General features: G+C 34.1%; 1 protein-coding gene across 1 annotated transcript in view; it reads left to right on the forward strand.

The window, feature by feature from the left end:
* The window catches only part of LOC133845601 (uncharacterized), a 90163-nt gene that overhangs the window by 23933 nt on the left and 46783 nt on the right, over positions 1–19447 (forward strand). Inside the window, 1 exon segment of the mRNA XM_062280098.1 lies at positions 8905–9046. Within this exon segment, the coding sequence (XP_062136082.1) occupies positions 8989–9046 (58 nt within the window). The 5' untranslated portion in view covers positions 8905–8988.

Below are 19447 nucleotides of genomic sequence, written 5' to 3' on the forward strand. Positions count from 1 at the left end.
GTAAGTCAGTCGCTAGTCTTAGGTAAGGCTCTTTAGAGGTTGCTTGTTGCTGGATAAATATGTCATAATTTCATTCATATGAATACATAATTCGTACCATTTATTTATTTGTTGATGTGTGTGTTGAGTATCTTTCCTTTTCTCAATATAAGAGAATTTCCTTATATTATTCACTCTTACTCTTCCTGCCAGCCAGACGTTCTATATTTCTGTCTATGTTAAAATATATTATAATATTTGTGTCTGCAAGGCGAAAATCAATAATAGCTACCCATAAAATTAGGAACTGGCCGACAATAATTTAAATTCGTCGGAATTTGACATAAGAATGCTGGAAACAAAATTTCCATCGTAAGCATAATTTTCGTTCATAAAATTATTTTTATCTTAAAGCAAAATTTAACTTTGTTGGAGCTAATATTAAGAAAGAGAAAATGTATGTAAATGTGGTTATGTAGAGAGCAATTAAATTACTGTTTGGCTTGTTGTTAACCAACCCAATTATTAAGCGAACTGACACTCTCTTTCATAATTATTTGGTTAGTTTTATGTGTGTGCCAGGGCTTAGAAGTCTCGTAAGTCAAACGCTTCAACTAACATAAGCAATTTTCGGTTCTCAACATGCTTGTTGTCTTTACTCTTTGTGGCTTGAATTGCAGTTGAATCCAGAAGTGTTCAAGAATTGTTGTAAAGACATTTCATATTACATAGAAAACAAAACTAGCATGAAAGAAGCTTATTCTGCTCAGACAATTTCATTTGATAATTGAGAAATAAAAAATTGATTGTCAAGTGTTTAATTCAGTACACTTGACATTATGTCAGTGATTAAATCAAAACACAATCGATCATATGCCCTTACTTTATTTGTGGTTAATTACAACGAGCTTACAGTTATATTATTTTACATTATTACACAATGTGTGTAGACAGAGCTCAGTTTGTAGTAACTATTGCCAAATGTGTATAAAATAAAAAGAGAAAGGAAATATGGTGGATGCAATGATAAATAGTTTAACCTGATGTTTAACCTGAGTTGCATTTTATTGCATAGGTAAATCCCACGCCGAATGAGAAAATAATGTAAATATTTTCGTATGCATTTAATATATGTTATTGATTTAAAAGCATACACAAGTGCAGTGAATTATTATTTGAGAATATGTAAGCTTTAGCTGTGGCGAGGATATCTATTTTTGCCTTTTGTAAAATAGAAAATCACTTTACCCTGTACAAAGCGGGTGAAACAAAAAAATGATATTATTTTTATACCCGCTACCCATAGGGTAGAAGGGTATTATAACTTTGTGCCGGCAGGAAATGTATGTAACAGGTTGAAGGAGGCATCTCCGACCCTATAAAGTATATATATTCTTCATCAGCGTCAACAGCCGAGACGATATAGCCATGTCCGTCTGTCCGTCTGTCCGTCTGTCCGTCTGTGTGTCTGTGTGTCTGTCCGTCCGTCCGTATGAAACACTGGATCTCAGAGACTATAAGAGATAGAACTATAATTTTTTTTCGACAGCATTTGTTATGTTTGCACGCAGATCAAGTTTGTTTCAAATTTTTGCCACGCCCACTTCCGCCCCCGCAAATCAAAAAAATCGAATAACAAGCGTAATTTTAAAGCTAGAGTTACGAATTTTGGTATATACAATAATTACTATAGTAGTTATGATTCCGGAACATTTGGTTGCGATCAGATAAAAATTGTCGAAGTTATTAAAGAAATTCTTTTGTATGGGCAAAAACGCCTACTTATAGTACTGGGGGTCTAAGTTACTTTGTCTGACAATCTGGTATATTGTGCCGTCTATGGTATATTTTGAGTGCGGTACTATATCGATATACCACATATACCATTTGGTATATTTTTTTAGTATTTTTGTAGTATATTTGGTATATTTTGAGAAATATACCGCAAAATATATTGCTTTTATTCAAAATGGGTAGCGGGTATCTCACAGTCGAGTACACTCGACTGTAGCTTTCTTACTTGTTTATATATGTTATATGCATTATGCGTATATAAATATATTAAAAATAAAAAGGCTTCAATAGAGTTGTTCTGTAGTGACACACCTGGTATCCAGACTATTATCTCTTAAGTATATCAAAGTAATATGCCAACAATAGATTAAATATATTAAACTAATATCCTAACTTATGTAGGTAACCAAAACGAGATTGCCTATCAATAAATTAAAGCTACGACACCTAAAGTAGGCTTATTCTATTATGTTTGTTAAATAATTTCAAAGTTTTTCTTTTTATCCTGTACCACAAATATTATAAAGATTGAATATTTTATATATACCACAACTGCTCTTGCTTGCTTTGAATATTTCGATCCATCTCTTATAATGTTCTAAGTGTTGTATTCCGACAGATCAACAGACATACAAGCCCACAGATGGACATGACTGTATCGTCCCGTCTTCTAATCCGGATAAATAATTCATATAGTTTTTAGCACTTTGATGATGCGTTCATCTATTGTTTATATGCATTTCCTGCTATAATATCCTTCTTCACTATTGGTAGCCGGTATAGCTAATATCATTCATTTCATTGCTTACAATTGAATAATAAATTTGAAAGTTATTAAAACACAATTTGGAAAAACGTAAATCACGTAAATCGTCCTGCAGTCATAACATCTGATATGTCCCTTCAATTGCGACTCCTTCTAAAGCAATTCCCTAACAGTGATTAGCGACATGTTGCACTTTGTAATGGCTGAAACAGAGCCTCATGCATTTTGCACATTGCCATTGTCTTTGGGGCTGTTTCGTTTTGTTTTACACATTTTAGCATGCCGTGCATATGAACATGTCGTTGATGATTTACTACTGACCCGATTTTCGGCCTGTTAGCTTGAACGATGGCCCCAGCCTTGTTTGTGCATGGCGCAATAACACCATGCCACATAGCTCAACCAAGAATTTGTCGCCATGCCAGACAATGTGCAACTAATAGTTCCATTTTTCGCTCACTTTTTTTCGTGAAGGAAAAACTACGTCGATACATTGCATAACTGTAGGCGCTATGTATGCACGCCATTGTTTCGGCTGTAAGCGGGCACAAAACTGGAACCAACAGCAGAGAGCAGAGAGCACAAACTGTGGACAAACTGTGGAATCAACTGGGCAGCGTAGAGCTCAGTTGAAGTTGTTGGCATGCCAGTCATGAACAGGGCCATAACTTTGTCTGCCTGCCTGCCTGCCAGCCTGCTCTTAGTTATGGTACCTTTGTGTTCGCACTGGCCGCATACTTGTCTGAAATTTTGCAGAAGCACGCTTTACGCTTTGATTTTATACCCCATAAGTATGTGTGAGGAGTATACAGTTCTAGGAAACTATATTTTATTGTGGCACAACATAAAGGTAATCCATAAACTGTCTACGGTATAGTGTTCTCGACTGTGAGATACTCGCTACACATTTACATTAAAAGCAAAACAGTGCAGTATTATTCTTAAAACATAAAAATGTAAACCTTCATACTTAAAATATATCGAATGCTAAATTTGTTTTTTCGATATATTATCACTTTCAAAATATAACATAAAATACTTAATATACCAGATGCTCAACCAAAGCAACTAAAACCCGAAAGCAAGAACCGTTTTTATTTATCATAATATGATATAAATAAGATTAGAACTTTTATAAGTTTTTGAATATGTTCACTAAGAAAATAGAACTTCGGGATTTTTAGAATTTGATACCTCCTTCAAATTGTAAAATAACTGATTTAGTTATTACCAAAAGCTCAAATTGACTTGCCGAACAGCTAGAATGTTCCATTATATATTTTTTCTATAAGTTCCATAATGATCGGAAACTAAATATAAAAGATATTAGGGAATTGAGGTCAAAGCATAAACATTTGTCAGTGAGTTGTCATACAAATGTTCTTGAGTTTGGTTATTTAAATAAAGTGAAGGCTTTACGTATATATAGTTCAATACTTGCATTAGTCTGAAGAACTTTATTAAAAATTGTATACCAGAAATCAAAAACTAACTTGAGTAGCGAGTATTTTTAGTATCCCAATAGAAAGTGAAGAAATGTAACCTGATACTGATATTTTTGGCTCTAGTTTTTGATGATACGCATAAAAATGTAATATAGACTGTGACTTTGCTTTATGAACAACCGCTTTGACATTTTTTGTTTACATAAGTGCAACATAACTTGCAAAATGCCACGAGCAACAATCGCATCGTAACTGATACGCACACTTTGCAGTTATTTGTCAGTTGAAATTGCTGTGCGGCAACTCCACGCCGTTGTCATTATTGGAACTCAATTCTAACCATTTAACAAGTTTGACATATTGTCTAACTTGTGTGCATCCTAAGGTTTACTCTTATACTATATATGTATGTAGTATATTCAACAACTGGACTTTAGAAAAATGGGATGAAGGTATGAAAAATATTGCATGGCATGCTATTTAGAAGTAGCCTTGACTTTTCATTCGAGTGCATTGGAAAAATGGACTCAGCATAGAACGACGAAATGCTGAAATTGTGCAATTTATGTGATATATGCTAGCAGTATTTGCAAACGACATAGATAAAATTTGTAGGGAATATTAGAGTGTACCCGACTGCAGTATATCCCGATCCCATTTCTGTATGAAAGACAAATATAAATAGCCATTCAAACGCATATTTTAGAAGTTGAGGAATGGTTTGGAATGCAACAGTTTTCATATTTTTTAAATTATATGTGAGATTTATATTTCGCTTATTTGAGGAATGGTTTTAAAAAGAAATAAATTTGAAATTTTGTTTTAAAAAATAATAAGGATTTACCATTACTAAATTCGAATACCAATTCGTATTACTTCAGTTTTTTCTGTTACCTAGAAGTGCAAGTGTATGATATGTGTAAAACTGTAAACCTAAAAAAACAATGAATTAAAAATTGTTGGTCGCGATGAATCTTTTTGGTGTATTGTTCATATGTATAGAATATATACACAAACGGATGTGCTCTAAATCCTTCACATTTTCGATGTGCACGAATGCACTCAATAACAATTTTATAACATATTCATCTGGCGACGCACTGCCGTGAAATGTTCTTTTAATATCCGGCAACATAGTATTTATGGTTATAATGATTGACATACAGAACTAAAACTGATGCTGAGCTGAACTTAAAAGTAGTCTAGGGAATATAAATATAGCTCACCTCTTCTGATTATCTTTCCACCTGTATAGTTTTTGTTTTTGATCCATCTTGTAAGTATTGTAATAATAGTCCAAGAGACAATTTGGATAAAAAAAAGTAACCGGGGACTTGGGAATATGTCATTTGCAATAAGAATTAATATTAAACAAAACATAATCTATATAATATTGTTTATCAAATGGAATTCATTAATGAAATATATAAATGCATAACATTTTTTTTTTGAGTGTTTGAACAATTTTCCGCGGAACCGACTTCTGTTTTTTGTCGCGAAGGAATTTCAATAATTCTTTTCCCAAATGGCATTTTCTTTACACCAAAAGTAGTGTTCATTAAAAGTAAAATGCAAAAAAATAAAATAATATTTCTTCACTTTAAATGCGTACAAATATCACATTAAGAATCGACGATATTCTCTTATGTGAATAAGTAATTTTCTATGCTTTATCTTATAGATATTCATTCTTAAGTGCATATTTGTTGAGATATATTGGCCTAGCTGTTTGAGTACGTTAGCGTTGCGTTGGCTTCTTTTGGGCACATCTCGTACATTATGTGGCTTCCTGTTAACCCAAATGGCAACTTGCCAGTTACAACCACTTGACATTGTATCCACATTTCTTTAGTTTTATTCGACTTGCAGAAATGCGGGTCAAGTGAGTACTTTTTCAGAAGCATTGTCTTGGTTATTGATTTAAGCACATTAGAAGAAATTCAATGTGGTGTTTTCAATTTGCCATAGATTACCTAAAAATCAAATCCAATTAATCACAAATCCTATTTCAGAAAAAGATACTCGTTGGAATATCAATCAATTGCAAAGAAAGTGTGTATTTATTCTTGTTCAACAAAGGCGCTCAAAGTCTGACACATTCCATTTTGAACGTTTGAGTTGGTTAATACATTCACTTAGAGTATTCTTGGGTTGTCGATGGTTAATGTAATATCAGACGACAATGGGAACTCTTCTCCTGAATCTTTATTCGCAAATCGTAAATCATCTCTGTTACATACCTTTTATATTACTGGTTCTTAAAGGTAGCATAAGGAACTAAAACGAAAACTTCATATGTTATGATTCAATTTTATTAATTTTTACAACGGTTTGCTAACAGAAAGTACAAATAAGTGAAAGTTTAAATTTAAAATAGACACTGAAGTAGTTATCATTTCGATTTTAAGAGTATCTACTCACAATTTAGACTAAATCAATCACTTAATTATCTTCTCAGAATATATATGTATATTAGAAAAAACTTAAATCTCATGGAAAACAGAAGGAACATGAGTTTTGATTGCGTGTTGTTGATATGTGCCAAAGTCTTTCGCCACCAAATCATTATTCAATATATTGACTTTTGCGATTTCCCATTTGCTTTGCGCCACGCCACATAAATTAGGAATGTTATGGGCGTTAAATCGTTTCAATCTTAAATCAGATCAAAATACTGTTTCTGTGTCTGGCAGCGCATGCAAAAGTTGAAAAGGAATTTTGTTTGTGGCGTCCAACGCGTTGATGTGGAAAATATGATAGCGAAGTGACGATTGTTACATTAGAGATATACCTAAAGCATTGAGTTTTGTGTGATTTAAGTTCTTTTGATTGTCAGTTAAGCAAAAGCATACACCGGGAAATATTGCGTATACGTATCATAAAAAAAAAACTTGACGATTCTCGCAATTTATTTAGTATATTTTTTATTGGCAATCAAATTTGAGAAACTTTATTTTGCAATTATAATTTTGATCTCTGCGTAAGTGCTCATATTTTATTTACAAAAGTTTTTATGCATTTTGAGTCATTTTTAACGAGCAGCGAAGTACATGATATTTGGCCAATTAAAGCAAAGCTACAGAGAATTTATATTTTTATTGCATAAAAATGTTCGACGAGTAATCTCTAAAGAAAAGAATGTGTAATTGTCAGGCATGTTTTGAAATATTTAAAACTGCTGAGAGTTATTAGTAAGTGTAATTGGTCTGACATTGTTAGCAAGGCACAAAACCCCTTTAACTGTTTTGCGGTTAACCCAAAAACATGCATATGCAGCAAACACAGTTGCAACGTTCCAAAACTATGCACCAGAACAATGCACACTCTATTCGTCCGTCCAGCCTAGTTGACTGGCTCAGATAGTTTTGGCATTGTTGCGGTAATTAATACTATGTATTGTTTATGCATTGGTTGCATTGTCATAGAATCATTATTGCCATCATCATCATCATTATCTTCATGTAACTATCATTAGCTTTTCTGCTGCCAAGGACTTGCAAATTATGGGAATTATATTTCACAATTTTCAGGATTTTATGGACATGGGTGGCACCCGATCATTATGACAACAAATCGATATCGATACCATAGCTGTGTTATATAGTGGTCAAATATCATAACAAAGACTCAAAATGTAATATGTGAAAGCCAGAAGATCCAAAAGCTGTCAATGGCCTAAATCAAAACCATCATTTGATTTACAATGTGTGTTTTTATGACTCCTAATTCAAATAGGGAATGCAGACTACTTTGCCTTTGCGTATGCAATAGGAATCGACTTCATCAGGCGTTTTTCACTCAATTTAAAAACATTTGAAGTCTCTATGTTTTTGTAGGCATAATTGCTGCTTTAAGTAATGCACAGTTTATTGTGAATTTAAGAAACTTACTGCAGTAAGTCACTTTTTCATATGGTGGCTATATTTACTAGGTTAATATTTGCAGATTTGTAGATTCTGCCGTATTTTATGCCTTAAATAAGTGTACTACATCGTTCAACTCCATATTGATAGAATTTGTTAAAAACAAAAGATATTGCCAAAGGTTTAATTAAATCAAATAAATTTCTACAAAACACATTACAAAATTTATAATTTTCTCTCTAATTAGAAATTTGCCCACAAACACTTACAGGCAATCAGGCTCTTGCAAAACAGCTGGTATTATTGCCAGAGTGCAAAATTTTCTTGGCAGAGCAAACTAATTAATTTCTCTCAAAGTTCTGTGGTCAAATTCTCGAGATTTTTGGTGCAGTCCCGATAAATGTGCAAATTACACACTAAAAGTGTATTAATATAATAACTACAAAACTTTATCTTCATTTTTGGCTTTATTTTCACCGCTTATAATGAAAGAGACCACAACTATAACCTAGAAGTGCATACATGTGTATTTTCATGTGTACATGTTTATCAACACACGCATATGTACAATCGCATACATATATTGACGATGTGTGTCACATCTTGTCGCTACTTCTGTCAATTTCGTCTGCCACAATTCATAGCTGATGGTTGGACATCTGTCGCTTGAACAGATATAACATGAGTCATCAACAACGCAATAGATATAAACTTCAATTTTGTAATTCCTTTAAATATTTGTATACGGAAAAGCGAACCTAAATCAGACATCTTTGTTACTAATAAGCGTTTTTTAAGAATCTAATAAATCTTAATTAAAAATATATTAATGTAACTTTATAAATAAAGTTTTTAAATATCCGTTACTGTTTTTAATAAAAAACAAGAATCTCACGAATTTTCGATTAAATTTAAAATATTATTTACATTTTAAATATATTACCATATTATCTGGTTGTCATCAAATTTTTTCAATGAATTGCAGACAATCGTTATTTATTTGTGTATTTTCCCTTTAACTAGTTAAATTAAATTAAAAATATTGCTTCCTTTTCAGATTCTTACACATGAACCATTGAGTGATTTTGGAGTTATTAACGAGCAAAATACACACAAACTCATTGGAAGAAGTGATGAAGTCATGAGACCAACATTCGATCGACGCCTCTGGATATTATTGTTCATTATTTTAGTACAATGTGAGTAAAAACTTTTCACTGCTATTAATAAATCACATACTTTACTCGTTGTTATTTTGAATTTGGGTGAGAAAAATAGTTTTCGGATAATCGCAGTCAGGCTTGTCACACTTTAGTAGCCGCAAAGCTTGACTATAAGTTTTGTGAGTCTGGACAAAGGATATTCAATATTCAGATATATTTGCAGTACGTGATTGTAAAAGTTCACTTTGGTCACAGCCCTAAGATTTATAGTTTTTTAAGGTTTTCTTAAGTCATTACCAAAATATTATACAATACATATCGTTTCGTTGTAAATAGTTGACAAAAAAGGTAAAGAAAGTAGATTCATACAAAAAAATTCGCTTTATGCTTAGGACATTGCTAGAGCTGAATGATAAGATCTCTTCACAATGAAATTAATCAGGTGCAGATATTTTAAGAAACATTTGAACAATTGAATTTTCAAACTATAAATGTATGTATGTTGACAAAAAATTGAATGGTTTGAGCGATTTTCGTATTTTTTTCTTTTGTTTGTTTGTTTGTTTTTCTTCTCGGCAAAAAATATAATGAAAGTGTAAGTTCTTTGGATTAACACAAGAATTATGGCATGTTAGCAAATGTATATTAGTATATTCTTAGCATATGAGAACCCTTTAATCAATACAATAATTGTAATGCTATGTTTAGATTTATATTCATGCCTCATTATTTTGTAAAATTACATGATAACGACAATGCATAGGACAAACATGCGATAGAGTTAATTCAGTAAAATTTGAATAGCGTGTAACTAGGGACAAAGATCCGCGGCGAGGAAATATATCCGACTACTTGCACACATAAAGCGGAAAGGGAAATACGTGTTCAAGAATTTTAATCTGAATGCGCAATTTGGCGTGTGTGCTGTACGCCTAACTGGCGTGGCACATGTCGACCGAATGGTGACATCCCATCCAGATCCCATATCGACCGGGTACCATCTATGTATGTATGTAGTATGTATGTACATTCCACGAGTCTCTCGCATCCGTTGCTACGCGGCATGTTTCACTGTGGTGTGCCTTGGAATTTCACGCGTTTATTTGCAAAGATTACGAAATGCGGCGCGCCTCCGCTCGTCCGTTTTGACCGTTTATCCGCTTACGTTTTACGTTTTATATGCGCTTCCCGTATGCTGATGGCGTTGCCGTTATTTTCATATTCCACTATTGTACACTGTCCTATCGTTTCAGTTGTCTGAAAGTATTTCACTTTTTTTTTCGTATTCTCTTGGTCTACTCAGCTGACTTGTTATACCTAGAAAAGTTGGTTGGGAGTATAGCATGGTAACAGCTACCGACGGGATTCGTTTCCCTTCGTTAGTGATATTCAAAATATTTTGCATAAAAATGTTTGGCCAATGCCACAACTCAAGCGAGTCGCTTGAAGTGACTGGTTGCCTGAGCTAGCTTCAGCTAGAGCAATCCTCCACTGAAAGGTTTGAAACTTTAAATTTTAAAACATTTCCATATCGCTTTGTGAGACTCTTTACTTTTGAAAAAAGTGAAAAGTGTATATTGTTGTTGAGTGTATTCTAATTTGTAGCTACGGCATCCACAGAACGTGAAACAGAATGTTTCATTCCGATTAGTAAAATAAATACTACCATAAGCAAAACATTGTGAAGGTTGTATTATTGGTAAATAAACCAAATACTAAAATATACCTAGATATATAACAACTTTCAGAATATTCCAGTCCGATAAATAAATAGGCACCTAAGTAAAACATGTTGAAGGTGGTATTATTGGTAAATAAAAATAACTATATACTACTGCCTTCAAAGTATACCATAGATACCCAAATATACCAGGGATACAAAACACTGACTGGCGAAAATTCTCAACTTCACAAGGAACATTCAAATTTACTTGGTTATTTGTCTCTGTTTCTTCAAATACTAACTAAAGGAAGACGAATAGTTGAGAGTAGCGAAGCTTTCACCCTTGAAAAAACAAATATTCTTTTTTTCTCCATTTACATATTCACAAAGCTGTATCTAAAATTCAAGAAAGTGACTTTAAATAAAATTAATTTTCGTCATATACAATCGTCTCCGAGATGTGAAACTTGATATGTTTTTGAGAAAACACGTCTTCTGTTTTGGGCTTTACCAAGTGTTCACTCTTTAAAACACGCTCATACAGTGTACACTCCCTTGAGCTTAATGACCAGCATTCTACCTACGTGCTCGCAGTGCCAAATGTCCTCAATGGTATCTTGAAGCCAGGCTCCTCGACACGCATTGAATACTGAATTGTGGCAGCAACCACAAAAATAAAAACATTCTTTTATTTCGGTTTTAATAAAGTATCGCATTGGGTACGCTTAGAGATATCATAATGCGCTTTCCATGAGTGTCCGTGTTGATAGGAGTTATTATTGGTAAATGTGTTTTATTTATACGAATACCAGAAGTCTTTAATCTCAATGTCGACGCTTCACTCGGATGTCAATAGTCGCATCTTTAGGGATGTACATAATGTTTATCTTTTGTAACTGAAGACACATCGGGAACATTAATTCCCAGCATGAATTAAATGCTATCTTTTGAATGGAAAGATATTGTTACATTAGCTTTTCTACATTACGGAAATGGTTAAATATTGTGTTACTAAAATTGTTGATGTTCTTACTAACATGTTTTGAAAAGCCGCATACCAAGAAATTGTCATACATATATATTATTTTAATTCCTACATTTATTTCTGTCTTGAAATATATTTATTTCTGTCTTTCTAAAATTGTCACTGACTGTTCAGTAAATCAAGTGATCGGAGTTCAAAGTTCAAGTGCTACGCGATTCTGATATATGTACAACTGTAACTATTTGGCAGCAGAACCATATTTTTCATTTTGTGTGCAGAATTGAGTTCAAATTTTGACATTCAAGTAAACCCTTCTACGTAATTTGCAGTCACTTGGCTCTTTCCATTGTGATGGGAGAAAATGCAATCACAGCACGCGTTGGCCGAGGGAAGAGACAATTGGAACAGCTCATGAACGACTACTCTTGAGGCAGCTGAGAGTTCATCGAGCAGAACAGAACTGAACAGAACAGAGAGCAGAGAGTCGAGAGTGGAGAGTCGAAAAGCTGCATTTCGACGACGTCGTCGAAGACTTAGTTAGCCACTTTTTGTTGTCATAAAGCAATGGCCTTTGTGTTTCAACTACTCCAGTGCCCCGCTCCATGCTCTCTCCAGTCTATCTGCTTCTACTTGGTTAAGAAAAACACAGTTTGCAGCAAGTTTATTTTTAAACTCAACTTTTGTGTGCTCAAGTTTACTTTTGTGGCGAATTACTTTTCGGTTATTTTATGTGGCCCACGGACGCCGTTGATTGTCTTGTTGTCTGGTGATGATGCAACTCCACAGACGCAAGAATATACTTTAGGCTAGGGATTTCTTTAAATGTACTGCTACTAGAATTTCTACTAGCGTCCGCTTCGTCGGAAAGTTTATTATGTTGGCTAGTTGAAGTGGAAGCGGCTTTCAAAACACAATTTGATAAAGTTTTTTATGCAGCATATCGTATGACGAATTTATAGTGCTGTTCTTGATACCACTCATTAATTTTCTACACTTTATGTGCTAGCTGAATTCAGTATACATATATAGAATAGAGAATATTGTGATGGTTTTAAAAACGAAAACAAACGCATATTTCATGACACTTAAAGACTTATAAACCAACTCGTGCCGGAAGTAGAAAACCCGGCAACGGATCTTCAGCAATAAAAGCTTAAACAGGTATAAAACGTGCACTTCCGCATAAAATTCTCAAACGTTTCATTTTCTCTGTTATGCATCGCAGTACAAACATGAAAACTCACATTGTGTGGTCAACACGAAGCTGACGCTGCACTACGTTGCTGGCTTTCAGTAAAGGGGTTTTCGACTTTCGATTGGTTGCATTCCGTTTGGCTCGATTGATAAAAATTTGTCATGGTATATGAAAGCCATTTCAGTTTGCATGACGTGAAAGTATTAGCATTTCCATTTGAATCTGCCATGGCAGTTAAAGCCTTCCTGGCTGACTGAATTATCAACGCGTAGTCGCAATGATAAGAGCTTGGATTTTTACACTACGTTTTTTTAAAAATTCCAGATTAAAAGCTTGGTTTTCCAAAATTCCAGCCTTTTCTAGACTTCAAAACCTTATAAGTCCTTCATTTAAAATAGGATGAAAAGCGTAACGTTAAAAAGAGAACAGATGTACAAAACTGCGTTTAGAAAATTTGACCATTCAATTATATTTAACCGTATTTCAATGTATAAAATCGATTTGTTTTTGATATCAATTACAATGTGAAAAAAAAACAAAGCGCATATCATAATTGAACAATATTAAAGTCGCTCCATAGAAAGTTAAACTCATAATTAGTTGCAAGAGGTTAGCACCCAAAAATAAAATGTCAAGTATCCAGGAGCTTCTATCTCCGCCTCCTCAAAAGAAGCAGAATTTATCTCTGTTCAATAAAGATCAAATGATTTCAGTTTTGAGACTAATGATGAAAGAAGGAGTTAAAAAAAATATCGTTCCAAGAACAGTTAAATAACAACATGTTTCAACAAAGGCAAGGTCTGTGAAGTTACTAGTCTATATATAGAATTGTTTCTCTCGACTGATTCAGAACACAAAACCCAAAAGGCAACTAAATGTGCGTCATATATCCTATAATTTGGGTTTAATTATTACTAGTGGTATAAGATTACGTGGGCAGCAGTCCGAAAAAGGTAAAGAGAAGCAAAAAATTCAGCGTGGGGGTAAAGACAAAGGCGTCGACACATTTTGTTTCTTAACTAGGCTAAATAACTTAATATAAAGTGAATGGCGTTGTAATAGAGATACAGCGAGTATTCGTAGCCTCTCTGCTTAATGCTATTTAACAAAAGACAACGATATCATTTTATCACAGAGCGCAATGGTGTCATCATGGCACTTTCCCTTTTCGGAAAAGGTAGAGAAATTTTAAGATAAGGGCTTTGCTTCTAACCAGTTATAAAATTTCGCTTTCAATGGGCTGCCATGGCCGCAACAACAACAACAACAACAACAACAACAACAACTAAACTTGCTTTAACATCTGTTACCTGGCGCTCGCAACTTGCAACTTGCCACTTGCCACACAGCAACCTGCCAATGACCCAGTACTCCCCGCACACTCAAGCCATTAACGTGTTTCGTTTCATTTAACTTTTACGCTCAGCGTTGTCCCCAGCCTCCCCAAAGGAGCAGCATCAGCTCAACGTTGCTATTTAACACAAGTCGATAGTAGCGTTTTCCACACCCAACATTCAACACCCCACACCCAACCCTGTGCCATTTTTGTATTTTTGTTGCACGTTGGCTCCATCAAATGAAACTTTTGCCTGGTGTAGATTCAAGTCACCCAACAAAGGACAAAAAACCCCAATAAGGGCAGTGTTTGTCGGGGAATAAAATACCGAATGTTAGGCAGGGGAGATGGTTTAGTTGGAATGAGAGAGAGAGAGAGAGAGTTGTTGAGGGGTTGACCTTCGCTCCTGACAGCAGCCATCATTAACCTTTCATGATGTAACAACGTATCGGGCACAATCAAGCGGAACAGGTGTCAGCCTCTGGGTAGACTTAGAGATTCGATGTTTAGTTGACAACTTCTCCTTCTTTCAGTTTCACTCTCAAGCTTTAAACTTGATAACCCACTGGTTATTGAAAATTATAGGGGAAAATTGAATTGTTGTACAAAATGTACACAACCAAATAAGTAAAGTCTTATAAAAATATGTAAGGACATAGTAGTTTATTGAAGTCTACGTTTAGTATATCGATATACTATTACATTCTAAATATACCATAGAGTAAAATGTACTAGATATACAATTTTTAAAATTTATTGTATTGTCAGCTGAAATAACTCGACATAAAGTATCTGGGTACAGCCCTTTTTTCGGTCCATAGTAACATGACGCATACATTAGCTTTTAGGAGCGGAATTTATAGTATGCAGATTTATTGTCAACTTTGATGATTGTTATCTCTGATAACAAGTCACACAACAACAATATAGAAAATGGCAAAAATACTGGTAACGTTAAAAACTTAAAACTGAAAAACTTCGCTAAAGTTTAACCGAACAAGAAAGTTTCGCTTTCTTAAAAGTTCTTAGGTTTACTTTATGAAAATAATATAATAAAATAATATAATATCGTAATATATCATTGACAGGGCCAAATATTTAAAATGCATTTGTTTCATTCAAAAGTCTTCGTACCGTAGCACAACTAAATTACCAGAGATCTCAATTAGTTAATGGTTTCTATACTTTACGGTTTAAATCTTTAAAAAGTGTCATCAAGTGACACCAGGAGATTCCTCGTAGAAACCACAACCACAACATGAGTAGCAACTACCATCCCCACGAATTAAGACAGAGACTTTTGCATGGATACCGCATCGTTGACTCTTCAGCATATAATAGATAGCAGCAGTAAGTGAATGCGGCAGACAAACAATTTTGTCGAACATAAAATGGAGCACAACTTAATTAAATGCTGGAAGCGCGACTACATCAGCTGTGGAACCTTTTAAGAGGGCGGAGTACTTTGCGGTAGTGGGATGAGTAGTTCTCAGTTCTCGGTTCTCGGTTCTCATTTCTCAGTGCGGAGACATGTAGCGTTGACAGCTTTAGACAGATCCCCATCTTAATTTTCGGTGGGTGGTTTGCTGAAATTAGCAGAGCTGTCGACTGTCAGCAAATTGAGTACAAGAGAGTTGAGTTTTTATGTGTGTGTGGGTGTGTGGGTGTGTGTGCGTGAATAAATATGTCTACAACTTCATGGCTGGCAGGCAAAAGGAAGACAATGTATCTCACCTGCGCTTTAACACCTTGACTCCTCTTTGGAACTTGGCCAACGAATATCTCTCTACCGCGCATGAATGCGCCAAGTATGTATCTGGGTAAGTGTATGTGTGTGGGTTTGAGTGTGTGTGAGGATAAATTATGGCATGTCTTGTTCCGCATTCTACTCCTACTGGCTGCATTCTGCCACCTACCATCAACCATTAACCGCCTACCGTCTACTGTCTACCGTCTAACGTCTGCCATCTAGCATCTGCTGCCCTGTTGCTCTTCGCCCGTTGAGTTGTTTGTAATTTGTTAATTTCCCGCATTTAGAAATTAATTTTCACTTCATGCGTCGTCAAGCAGACAAAAGCAGACATCGCCGAGCCAAGTAGACTTCACCCGGTGGCGGCAGTTGACAGCGTTCTGCCACGCACTCAAGACACGTGCAAACTCACACAGATGAAACTTTCACCGCAATTAGGTTTCAACAACACGTGATACTTTTTAATTTTTCGATGTTTTCTGCAACTGATGGTTTGCTTCCTGCACATTATGAAATTTTAATAGTCAAGCACTCTTATTAGAACTAATTTCAATGGCAATAGTTGTTTGTGTTGCCACTAAACTAAACAAAAGTTATTCACGTAATTAATGCACGCCAATATTTTCAAAGTTTACGGCCTAATACTCGTAAATCACTTGAATCAAAATTTAACTGCGAAAACCACTCTATTCCATTTTTGTCATTAATTTATGCGTCGTTCCATTGGCTCGCTTTTATTTTGACTTCTTCAAAGCGAGCGAGCATCCTGTGCGAGTGCGGAAATGTTAATAAGCAAAAAATTCAATATTTAGAAAGCAACATAAACTATTATTCTTCAATTTTCATTAAAAGTAATGGCAAGGAAGAGTTATTTCTGTGTGTTTATTATAAAATTTGGTTAGGGAAAATCTCTAAAAATTATACCTTCTGCAAATTGTTTCAACATCCCATACTATTTATTATAATATGCATTGTTGTCGCAGTAAAGCTCACATATTTTACATACATATATTCTTACGGCTTCATATTGAAAAAGCTACATTTTTGAGTTATTGAATGTAATTCTTGAAACAATAATAATAAAAAGTCTGCTTTCATGTCTCATTCTGATCCGTTGAAAGCGATTTTTCATTTCATTTATCTCAAATTATAATTATAAATAAAATTTAAGGTTTGATTTCAGCTAATTACATCAATGCTTTAACTTACCGTTTAAAATAATTTAAAACGCTTTAAAATAGAAATTTTTCATTAATTTCAAATGAAATACTTATAAAATGTCTAAATAAAATTGTGCTTTCGTGCCTTATGTTGAATTCGCTGTTCGATAAAAACTGTTCAACAAATATCTTTTGCTCTGTTCATGATAAAGTATTAAAATTTTACAGAATAGAATATTTGCCAATTGAAAAATTTGCTAGTTCTCAAAGAATTGTGGAATCTAATAATAGTGAGAATACTTTTATCTATGCAATGAATGCAGTAAGATCCATGAAGACATCAACTGTTGACGATCAGCAAGATCAAGAATACATGCACATAAATAATTTTTTAAGATCGATGTGGCAACTTCGACCAGTTACATTAATTAGCAAAAAATCACTGATTACTTATTTTAAATTTATTAATAATTTAACGTTGTAAATTACATATGTTCAGAAAAAGCACATGGTGTCGAGGATATATTACTTGCTCTTACTTCCATTACATTTGGGTTTTTTATTTTTGTTTTGTTTTGAATTCTTTTTCTGCTTCTTGTTTAAAGCTTTCTTTTGGACTCTTGAAAGTACTTCTTTGCACATTTTCACAAGGGCCTCATCCTCAGCGCTTAATTTTGAATCTTTTTCCTTTCCTTTTTCTGTTTCTTTCTTTTGGCTCGCATTCTTTTTCTTTGGAGCCTCTTTTTTAGTATTCTTTTTTGAAGATTTCACTTTTTGACTTTTCTTTTTCTGAGTACCTTCTTTCACTTTCTTTTTCAGCGATTTTCCACTTTTTGTTTTTTTCTTCTTCTTAAGAGATTCTTTACTACAAGTTTTTTCTTCTTTTTCATTTTCCTGAAGCTTTTTACATTTTTTTTTCAGCGCTTGCTCCTTACACTTTTTTTTCAGAGCGGCCTCCTTTTTACGTTTTCTTTTTAGAGCCGCTTTTTTTTGTGCTTCTTCACATTTTTTTTTAAGAGCCTCCTTTTTTTTTTGTTCTTCGCACTTTTTTCTTAGGGCTTCTTCTTCGCATAATTGTTGAAAACATTTAATTTCCTGTTCCTCAAGTTCTTTTTTAATGAATGCTTCTTCATCTTCTTTAATTTGCTCAATTTCCTTCGATAGTTTTTCCCGTATTAACTCCATTTCACCATTCTGCTTTTCGGGCTTATTTTTCTTTGACTTTTTTGTCTTGCCTTTCTTTTCCTTTTTACTCGACTTCTTAGTCGGCTTTCCGCCAATACTCTCATATCTCTCGTTAATCTTAGCTTGTCCTGATTCCTTACACATGTCATTTAGGACTTGTTTTTTACAAATTGCCTTAATCTGATCAGAAAGACCGTCATGCGCACGTGCAAGTCTTTCTTGCTCTTCTTTTGAAAATATTTTACGAATTCTACAAATATCGGCCCATTGACTGTTGATACACTTTTCTAATTTTTGCAAATATCGACTTTTGCCCTTTTCGGAAGACTCATTTTTTTTATTTTGCAAAGAGTTGCATATTTCATCAAGAGGATTTGATTTCACGTTTCCCTTTCCTTTCTTACCTTTCTTAGAGGCTTTGTCTGTGGCCTTGCCTTTTGTTTCTTTAGTGACTTTTTTACTATGCGGTTTTTTCTTGATGTCTTTGCTTTTCTGAATTTTATCTTTTAGCTTGCTTTTTATAGGTTTCGTACTTTTCTTCGATTTTTTTGTATCTTTCAAGCCTTTGTCCTTCTCGCTTTTCTTGTGTTTCTTTTTATGATCATTTTTACCACCAGACTTTACTTTTTGCGATCTTTTTTTGCCATCTTTGCTTTTCTGATCTTTATTTTTAATTGCTTTCGCATCTTTCTTGGACTTTTTCTTATCTTTCTCGCATTTGTCCTTTAGGTTTTTCTTTTCCTTTCCAGATTTTTTACTAACCGACTTTACTTTCTGAAATTTTTCCTTGGTACCTTTGCTCTTATTCTTAGATGGTTTCCTATCTTTCTTTGATTTCTTTTTATCTTTCTGGCTTTTTTCCTGGTTTTTCTTCCCCTTCCCGGACTTTTTACTAACCGGTTTTGCCTTTTGCGATTTTTTATTGGAACTTTTGCTTTTACTAACTTGTTCTTTAACTTTCTTTTTTATTGATTTAGTAGATTTCTTTTGACTTTTACTGTCTTCCTTGCATTCATCGTCCCGGTCCTTGTTTTTTCTTAACTTTTTCTTCTTTTGCAGCTTTGGATTACCAGCTTTCTTCAATTTTTGATCAACATTTTTGGTTTTATGGGGCTTTTGTTTTTCTTTCTTTTTAATGGACTTCGAACCTTTCTTTTGCATTT

Source organism: Drosophila sulfurigaster, chromosome 3 (assembly GCF_023558435.1).
Source record: "Drosophila sulfurigaster albostrigata strain 15112-1811.04 chromosome 3, ASM2355843v2, whole genome shotgun sequence".
Classification (NCBI taxonomy): Eukaryota; Metazoa; Arthropoda; class Insecta; order Diptera; family Drosophilidae; genus Drosophila; species Drosophila sulfurigaster.